This window comes from Cyclopterus lumpus, chromosome 9 (assembly GCF_009769545.1).
Source record: "Cyclopterus lumpus isolate fCycLum1 chromosome 9, fCycLum1.pri, whole genome shotgun sequence".
NCBI lineage: Eukaryota > Metazoa > Chordata > Actinopteri > Perciformes > Cyclopteridae > Cyclopterus > Cyclopterus lumpus.
In genome coordinates, this window is record NC_046974.1 from 610,001 (window position 1) to 622,500 (window position 12,500).

The 12,500-nt window shown below is 36.7% G+C and overlaps 1 protein-coding gene across 7 annotated transcripts in view; it reads right to left on the reverse strand.

Annotated features, from left to right (window-relative positions):
- The window catches only part of ak8 (adenylate kinase 8), a 36,249-nt gene that overhangs the window by 9,449 nt on the left and 14,300 nt on the right, over positions 1–12,500 (reverse strand). For all 7 annotated transcript variants that reach the window (XM_034542564.1, XM_034542565.1, XM_034542567.1 and 4 more), the window contains 3 exons: positions 1,513–1,594; positions 356–427; positions 66–263 (listed from right to left, as the gene is read on the reverse strand). In XM_034542564.1, coding sequence (XP_034398455.1) covers positions 66–263; positions 356–427; positions 1,513–1,594 — 352 coding nt within the window. The remainder of the gene's footprint in view (positions 1–65; positions 264–355; positions 428–1,512; positions 1,595–12,500) is intronic.

The following is a 12,500-nucleotide window of genomic DNA, read 5'->3' on the forward strand; positions in this document are numbered from 1 at the left end:
CACCCACACACACACACATTACTACCCTGCATCAGAAGTACCCGATGATGTGTCTGTGTGTGTACCTTGCTGGTAGACATCAGCGTGTGGTTGGTCAGCGTTGATGACCTTCAGGACGTGCTGATAGGCTGAGCTCAGACCTGTGACCTCAAAGCGGTGGCGCTGCAGCTCAGCCATTCGCTGCCCCTCTGGCGGACTCCGCCCCTCCAGACGGCGAGCCACGGAATCGTCCAGCGGCCAGACAAAGGTCTCATGGTACGCGTCTGCAGACAGGAAGTGATGATGAGCGATGGACCAACTACTTCCTGTTGAGCCCTCGGGAGTCAACACAGAGCTTGTGGTGAACTCCACTCACCTCCTGTCAGCGGGTCCACCAGCTCCCCCTGATCCCTCTGAGACAACACGTCATCAGGTGCCTCCAACAGCACTACACACACACACACACACACACACACACAATGGATTGATTGATTGATTGGTTGGTTGATTGGTTGGTTGATTGGTTGATTGGTTGGTTGATTGGTTGGTTGGTTGGTTGATTGATTGGTTGATTGGTTGATTGGTTGATTGGTTGGTTGCTTGGTTAGTTGATTGGTTGATTGATTGGTTGATTGGTTGGTTGATTGGTTGGTTGATTGGTTGATTGGTTGATTGGTTGGTTGATTGGTTGATTGATTGGTTGATTGGTTGGTTGATTGGTTCAAATCAGAGGACTTTACTTTACTTATTAATATTATTTTGTTCTAAACAACTATTGTGACGTTCACACAGAAACTGTAAACAAACAAACGACTTCAGCCTCCAGAGAGGAGACAAGGAAACAACTGTATTGATCCATAATCTATACACTTATATCCTTTGAAGTGTTAAAGGATATTTAATGTAAGATAGAGATTAAGAGAGATAAATAGGTAGGAAGGGAGAGAGATAGATAGAAAGAGAGAGAGAGAGAAATATAGAAAGAGAGAGAGAGAGATATAAAGAGATAGAGAGAGTTAGATAGAAAGAGATAGAGAGAGAGTTAGATAGAAAGAGATAGAGAGAGAGTTAGATAGAAAGAGATAGAGAGAAAGTTAGATAGAAAGAGATAGAGAGAGTTAGATAGAAAGAGATAGAGAGAGAGTTAGATAGAAAGAGATAGAGAGAGAGTTAGATAGAAAGAGATAGAGAGAGAGTTAGATAGAAAGATAGAGAGAGAGAGTTAGATAGAAAGAGATAGAGAGAGAGAGTTAGAGATAGACCTACAGCGTTACAGTTTAAATAATACAATGTGTCTGTTTGAGTTTATTATGTATAAAGTACTGTTATTATTAAAAATCTATAATATTGCATTTTCTGTAACTAAGCAACCAATCTACTTCCTGTTTACACCGTCATGCTCAGTTCCGTGAATCGTCATGTGATAATTGTTTTCATTGAAAACATATGAGTGGAGGAAGCCTCAGGAAGGTCAACGCCACTTTGGATCCTTCTCATTGGTCGAAACGATTCATCAACAGGAAGTGAGCTCACCAACGTGTTCAGGAAGAACTCCGGCCTGCTGGAGACTCAGAGCCTGCAGACGAGTCTGAGGGAACCCCTCCAACACCCAGCCCTGTAACACACACACACACACAGACACAGACAGACAGACACACACACACACACACACACACACACACACACACACACACACACAGACACACACACACAGACAGACAGACAGACAGACACACACACACACACACACGTACACACACAGACAGACACACACACACACACACGTTAGGTAACGTTTAGTTCTCCGATTTATAAAACAGGTCAGTGAACGCCCCTCCGGTGAATCTTAAAGAGTCTAAAGGAGACGAGTAGAGAGGAGACGTGGAGGAGATTCTTTAAAGACTAATGGAAGAATCTGATTGGCTGTTTGAAAAAGGGAACCAGAGACTCTAAGGAGTGGGTGGAGTCACAGTGATTATTGGACATTTTGAAGCCTCAAGTTTAACATTATGGACGTCGCCATCTTAGATCACGGCCATGGCCTTGTCATCACAAGGCAAGCGACTCACAATCATACACCGTAGAGCAGCTACGGGTTCAGGGTTCAGGGTTCAGGGTTCAGGCTCTTGCTCAAGGACACATCGACTAGCAGAGCCGGGGATCGAACCGCCAACCCTCTGATTTAAGGACGGACCACAGTCGCCCGCCTCAAAATGTTTTGGAACCAGTGAACAGGAAGTGACCATTCCTGGACTGAGGAGGAGTGATGTAGAGAGCTGTCAATCACCTGGTAGCCCCGCCCTAAAGCATCCCCTGCTTTATGGTCTGTTTGACTCTAAATGACCATAATTTACTAAATGAACATCATTCTGTATTGAAGAAGACTTGAAACTAGAAACAGACACACAGAGAGACAGACAGACAGACAGAGAGACAGACAGACAGACAGACAGACAGACAGACAGACAGAGAGAGAGACAGACAGACAGACAGACAGACAGACAGACAGAGAGAGAGAGAGACAGACAGACAGACAAAGTATTTAATGTGACAGGATGAGGCGGGTACTGATGGGAGCTGTCAATCATCTTCCTCTCCTCCATCCACACTGACAGACAGGAGATGAAGACATCACACACACTCCGTCCCTGGTGTGTGTGTGATGAGATTAGCCTGCGGCCAAAAACAGCCATTAACAGATGAAAGTTATCGGCTAATCTCACACTCTCTCACACACACACACACACACACACACACACACACACACACACACACACACACACACACACACACACACACACACACACACACACACACACACACACACACACACACACACACACACACACACACACACACACACACACACACACACACAGAGTGTAGAGGAAAAGACGAAAGCTGAACGCTGTTTACTACACACTACAACACACACTACAACATTATAACACACATTATAACATTATAACACACACTACAACATTATAACACACACTACATTATACCACACACTACATTATACCACACACTATAACACTACAACACACACTACAACATTATAACACACACTATAACATTATAACACACACTACAACATTATAACACACACTATAACATTATAACACACACTACAACATTATACCACACACTATAACATTATAACACACACTACAACATTATAACACACACTACAACATTATAACACACACTACAACATTATAACACACACTATAACATTATAACACACACTACAACATTATACCACACACTATAACATTATACCACACACTATAACATTATACCACACATTATAACATTATAACACACACTACAACATTATAACACACACTACAACATTATAACACACACTATAACATTATACCACACACTACATTATACCACACACTATAACATTATACCACACATTATAACATTATAACACACACTACAACATTATAACACACACTACAACATTATAACACACACTACAACATTATAACACACACTACATTATACCACACACTATAACATTATACCACACATTATAACATTATAACACACACTACAACATTATAACACACACTACAACATTATAACACACACTACAACATTATAACACACACTACATTATACCACACACTATAACATTATAACACACACTACAACATTATAACACACACTACATTATACCACACACTATAACATTATAACACACACTACAACATTATAACACACACTACATTATACCACACACTATAACATTATAACACACACTATAACATTATAACACACATTATAACATTATAACACACACTACAACATTATAACACACACTACATTATACCACACACTACATTATACCACACACTATAACATTATACCACACACTATAACACTACAACACACACTACAACATTATAACACACACTATAACATTATAACACACACTACAACATTATACCACACACTATAACATTATACCACACACTATAACATTATACCACACACTATAACATTATAACACACACTATAACACTACAACACACACTACAACATTATAACACACACTATAACATTATAACACACACTACAACATTATAACACACACTACAACATTATAACACACACTACAACATTATAACACACACTACAACATTATACCACACACTATAACATTATACCACACACTATAACATTATACCACACACTATAACATTATAACACACACTATAACATTATAACACACACTATAACATTATACCACACACTATAACATTATACCACACATTATAACATTATAACACACACTACAACATTATAACACACACTACAACATTATAACACACACTACAACATTATAACACACACTACATTATACCACACACTATAACATTATAACACACACTACAACATTATAACACACACTACATTATACCACACACTATAACATTATAACACACACTATAACATTATAACACACACTATAACATTATACCACACACTACAACATTATAACACACACTATAACATTATACCACACACTATAACATTATACCACACACTATAACATTATAACACACACTATAACATTATACCACACACTATAACATTATACCACACACTATAACATTATAACACACACTATAACATTATACCACACACTACAACATTATACCACACACTATAACATTATACCACACACTATAACATTATACCACACACTATAACATTATAACACACACTATAACATTATACCACACACTATAACATTATAACACACACTATAACATTATAACACACACTATAACATTATAACACACACTATAACATTATACCACACACTATAACATTATAACACACACTATAACATTATAACACACACTATAACATTATAACACACACTACAACATTATAACACACACTATAACATTATACCACACACTATAACATTATACCACACACTATAACATTATAAAACACACTATAACATTATAACACACACTACAACATTATACCACACACTATAACATTATACCACACACTATAACATTATACCACACACTATAACATTATACCACACACTATAACATTATAACACACACTATAACATTATAACACACACTATAACATTATACCACACACTATAACATTATAACACACATTACAACATTATAACACACACTACAACATTATAACACACACTACAACACTATAACACACACTACAACATTATAACACACACTACAACACTATAACACACACTACAACATTATAACACACACTACAACATTATAACACACACTACTACATTATAACACACACTACAACACTATAACACACACTACAACATTATAACACACACTACAACATTATAACACACACTACAACACTATAACACACACTACAACATTATAACACACACTACAACATTATAACACACACTACAACATTATACCACACACTATAACATTATACCACACACTATAACATTATACCACACACTATAACATTATAACACACACTATAACATTATAACACACACTATAACATTATACCACACACTATAACATTATACCACACATTATAACATTATAACACACACTACAACATTATAACACACACTACAACATTATAACACACACTACAACATTATAACACACACTACATTATACCACACACTATAACATTATAACACACACTACAACATTATAACACACACTACATTATACCACACACTATAACATTATAACACACACTATAACATTATAACACACACTATAACATTATACCACACACTACAACATTATAACACACACTATAACATTATACCACACACTATAACATTATACCACACACTATAACATTATAACACACACTATAACATTATACCACACACTATAACATTATACCACACACTATAACATTATAACACACACTATAACATTATACCACACACTACAACATTATACCACACACTATAACATTATACCACACACTATAACATTATACCACACACTATAACATTATAACACACACTATAACATTATACCACACACTATAACATTATAACACACACTATAACATTATAACACACACTATAACATTATAACACACACTATAACATTATACCACACACTATAACATTATACCACACACTATAACATTATAACACACACTATAACATTATACCACACACTATAACATTATAAAACACACTATAACATTATAACACACACTACAACATTATACCACACACTATAACATTATACCACACACTATAACATTATAACACACACTATAACATTATACCACACACTATAACATTATACCACACACTATAACATTATAACACACACTATAACATTATAACACACACTATAACATTATACCACACACTATAACATTATAACACACATTACAACATTATAACACACACTACAACATTATAACACACACTACAACACTATAACACACACTACAACATTATAACACACACTACAACACTATAACACACACTACAACATTATAACACACACTACAACATTATAACACACACTACTACATTATAACACACACTACAACACTATAACACACACTACAACATTATAACACACACTACAACATTATAACACACACTACAACACTATAACACACACTACAACATTATAACACACACTACAACACTATAACACACACTACAACATTATAACACACACTACAACATTATAACACACACTACAACACTATAACACACACTACAACATTATAACACACACTACTACATTATAACACACACTACAACATTATAACACACACTACAACATTATAACACACACTACAACACTATAACACACACTACAACATTATAACACACACTACAACATTATAACACACACTACATTATACCACACACTAAAACATTATAACACACACTACAACATTATAACACACACTACTACATTATAACACACACTACAACATTATAACACACACTATAACATTATACCACACACTATAACATTATACCACACACTATAACATTATACCACACTATGGATATAACTATAACTGGATGCTTTAGGGCGGGGCTACAAGGTGATTGACAGGTCTCTACATCACTCAGTCCAGGAATGGTCACTTCCTGTTCACTGGTTCCAAAACATTATGAGGCGGGTGACTGTGGCTCCCCCCTCCCCTAGTGGATGTGTCCTTGAGCAAGGCACTTAACCCAGAGTTGCTCCATGAGGCGGTTCTACGGTGTGTGAATGTGAGTCGCTAAATGAAATGTAACACTATGACACACTATGACACACTATGACACATCGACTAGGGCAGGCCATGAGCGGGGATCGAACCGCTGATCCTCTGATTGAGAGGCGGACCTGCTAACCACCACAACCCCTCAGGAACACCAAAAGATCCTGAAACCCCTTAAATGAAACTAGAACCTAAACAAGGACACAACACCTGTTGAGTAGAGCGGAACCATGCAGTGGGTAAGGAGTACATGACTATGAGCACCTACTAAAGGTAAACCACAACCACCAACCCTAACCCCAGAACCCGTTCAAACACATCAACCACTAGAAGACTAGAACCACCTTCATGAACTCTACATCCTATATAGAGACCACTAGAACCTCCTGATAAACATTTGAACTAGAGATCCTATATAGAGACCACTAGAACCTCCTGATAAACATTAGAATCGCCTTCATGAACTCTACATCCTATATAGAGACCACTAGAACCTCCTGATAAACATTTGAACTAGAGATCCTATATAGAGACCACTAGAACCTCCTGATAAACATTAGAACCGCCTTCATGAACTCTACATCCTATATAGAGACCACTAGAACCTCCTGATAAACATTAGAACTCTAGATCCTATATAGACCACTAGAACCTCCTGATAAACATTAGAACCACCTTCATGAACTCTACATCCTATATAGAGACCACTAGAACCTCCTGATAAACATTAGAACTCTATATCCTATATAGACCAGTAGAACCTCCTGATAAACATTAGAACTCTACATCCTATATAGAACCTCTAGAACCTCCTGATGAACATTAGAACCACCTTCATGAACTCTACATCCTATATAGAACCTCTAGAACCTCCTGATAAACATTAGAACTCTACATCCTATATAGAACCTCTAGAACCTCCTGATAAACATTAGAACTCTACATCCTATATAGAGACCACTAGAACCTCCTGATAAACATTAGAACCACCTTCATGAACTCTACATCCTATATAGAGACCACTAGACCCTCCTGATAAACATTAGAACTCTATATCCTATGTATAGACCACTAGAACCTCCTGATAAACATTAGAACTCTACATCCTATATAGAGACCACTAGAACCTCCTGATAAACATTAGAACCACCTTCATGAACTCTACATCCTATATAGAGACCACTAGAACCTCCTGATAAACATTAGAACTCTATATCCTATGTATAGACCACTAGAACCTCCTGATAAACATTAGAACTCTATATCCTATGTATAGACCACTAGAACCTCCTGATAAACATTAGAACTCTACATCCTATATATAGACCACTAGAACCTCCTGATAAACATTAGAACCACCTTCATGAACTCTACATCCTATATATAGACCACTAGAACCTCCTGATGAACATTAGAACCACCTTCATGAACTCTACATCCTATATATAGACCACTAGAACCTCCTGATAAACATTAGAACCACCTTCATGAACTCTACATCCTATATAGAGACCACTAGAACCTCCTAATAAACATTAGAACTCTACATCCTATATAGACCACTAGAACCTCCTGATAAACATTAGAACCACCTTCATGAACTCTACATCCTATATAGAGACCACTAGAACCTCCTGATAAACATTAGAACTCTACATCCTATATAGACCACTAGAACCTCCTGATACACATTAGAACTCTACATCCTATATAGACCACTAGAACCTCCTGATAAACATTAGAACTCTACATCATATATAGAGACCACTAGAACCTCCTGATAAACATTAGAACCACCTTCATGAACTCTACATCCTATATACACCACTAGAACCTCCTGATAAACATTAGAACTCTACATCCTATATAGACCACTAGAACCTCCTGATAAACATTAGAACCACCTTCATGAACTCTACATCCTATATAGAGACCACTAGAACCTCCTGATACACATTAGAACTCTACATCCTATATAGACCACTAGAACCTCCTGATAAACATTAGAACCACCTTCATGAACTCTACATCCTATATATAGACCACTAGAACCTCCTGATAAACATTAGAACCACCTTCATGAACTCTACATCCTATATAGAGACCACTAGAACCTCCTAATAAACATTAGAACTCTACATCCTATATAGACCACTAGAACCTCCTGATAAACATTAGAACCACCTTCATGAACTCTACATCCTATATAGAGACCACTAGAACCTCCTGATACACATTAGAACTCTACATCCTATATAGACCACTAGAACCTCCTGATAAACATTAGAACTCTACATCATATATAGAGACCACTAGAACCTCCTGATAAACATTAGAACCACCTTCATGAACTCTACATCCTATATACACCACTAGAACCTCCTGATAAACATTAGAACTCTACATCCTATATAGACCACTAGAACCTCCTGATAAACATTAGAACTTTACATCCTATATAGACCACTAGAACCTCCTGATAAACATTAGAACTCTACATCCTATATAGAACCTCTAGAACCTCCTGATAAACATTAGAACCACCTTTATGAACTCTACATCCTATATAGAACCTATAGAACCTCCTGATAAACATTAGAACTCTACATCCTATATAGAACCTCTAGAACCTCCTGATAAACATTAGAACTCTACATCCTATATAGAACCTCCTGATAAACATTAGAACTCTACATCCTATATAGAACCTCTAGAACCTCCTGATAAACATTAGAACTCTACATCCTATATAGAGACCACTAGAAGCTCCTGATAAACATTAGAACCACCTTCATGAACTCTACATCCTATATAGAGACCACTAGACCCTCCTGATAAACATTAGAACTCTATATCCTATGTATAGACCACTAGAACCTCCTGATAAACATTAGAACTCTACATCCTATATAGAGACCACTAGAACCTCCTGATAAACATTAGAACTCTACATCCTATATATAGACCACTAGAACCTCCTGATAAACATTAGAACCACCTTCATGAACTCTACATCCTATATAGAGACCACTAGAACCTCCTGATAAACATTAGAACTCTACATCCTATATAGAACCTCTAGAACCTCCTGATAAACATTAGAACTCTACATCCTATATATAGACCACTAGACCCTCCTGATAAACATTAGAACTCTATATCCTATATAGAGACCACTAGAACCTCCTGATAAACATTAGAACTCTACATCCTATATAGAGACCACTAGAACCTCCTGATAAACATTAGAACTCTACATCCTATATAGAACCTCCTGATAAACATTAGAACTCTACATCCTATATAGAACCTCTAGAACCTCCTGATAAACATTAGAACTCTACATCCTATATAGAGACCACTAGAAGCTCCTGATAAACATTAGAACCACCTTCATGAACTCTACATCCTATATAGAGACCACTAGACCCTCCTGATAAACATTAGAACTCTATATCCTATGTATAGACCACTAGAACCTCCTGATAAACATTAGAACTCTACATCCTATATAGAGACCACTAGAACCTCCTGATAAACATTAGAACTCTACATCCTATATATAGACCACTAGAACCTCTTGATAAACATTAGAACCACCTTCATGAACTCTACATCCTATATAGAGACCACTAGAACCTCCTGATAAACATTAGAACTCTACATCCTATATAGAACCTCTAGAACCTCCTGATAAACATTAGAACTCTACATCCTATATATAGACCACTAGACCCTCCTGATAAACATTAGAACTCTATATCCTATATAGAGACCACTAGAACCTCCTGATAAACATTAGAACTCTACATCCTATATAGAGACCACTAGAACCTCCTGATAAACATTAGAACTCTACATCCTATATAGAACCTCCTGATAAACATTAGAACTCTACATCCTATATAAAACCTCTAGAACCTCCTGATAAACATTAGAACTCTACATCCTATATAGAGACCACTAGAAGCTCCTGATAAACATTAGAACCACCTTCATGAACTCTACATCCTATATAGAGACCACTAGACCCTCCTGATAAACATTAGAACTCTATATCCTATGTATAGACCACTAGAACCTCCTGATAAACATTAGAACTCTACATCCTATATAGAGACCACTAGAACCTCCTGATAAACATTAGAACTCTACATCCTATATATAGACCACTAGAACCTCCTGATAAACATTATAACCACCTTCATGAACTCTACATCCTATATAGAGACCACTAGAACCTCCTGATAAACATTAGAACTCTACATCCTATATAGAACCTCTAGAACCTCCTGATAAACATTAGAACTCTACATCCTATATATAGACCACTAGACCCTCCTGATAAACATTAGAACTCTATATCCTATATAGAGACCACTAGAACCTCCTGATAAACATTAGAACTCTATATCCTATGTATAGACCACTAGAACCTCCTGATAAACATTAGAACTCTATATCCTATGTATAGACCACTAGAACCTCCTGATAAACATTAGAACTCTACATCCTATATATAGACCACTAGAACCTCCTGATAAACATTAGAACCACCTTCATGAACTCTACATCCTATATATAGACCACTAGAACCTCCCGATAAACATTAGAACCACCTTCATGAACTCTACATCCTATATATAGACCACTAGAACCTCCTGATAAACATTAGAACCACCTTCATGAACTCTACATCCTATATATAGACCACTAGAACCTCCTGATAAACATTAGAACCACCTTCATGAACTCTACATCCTATATAGACCACTAGAACCTCCTAATAAACATTAGAACTCTACATCCTATATAGAGACCACTAGAACCTCCTGATAAACATTAGAACTATACATCCTATATATAGACCACTAGAACCTCCTGATAAACATTATAACTCTACATCCTATATAGAGACCACTAGAACCTCCTGATAAACATTAGAACTCTACATCCTATATAGAGACCACTAGAACCTCCTGATACACATTAGAACTCTACATCCTATATAGACCACTAGAACCTCCTGATAAACATTAGAACTCTACATCCTATATAGACCAGTAGAACCTCCTGATAAACATTAGAACCACCTTCATGAACTCTACATCCTATATACACCACTAGAACCTCCTGATAAACATTAGAACTCTACATCCTATATAGACCACTAGAACCTCCTGATAAACATTAGAACTCTACATCCTATATAGACCACTAGAACCTCCTGATAAACATTAGAACTCTACATCCTATATAGAACC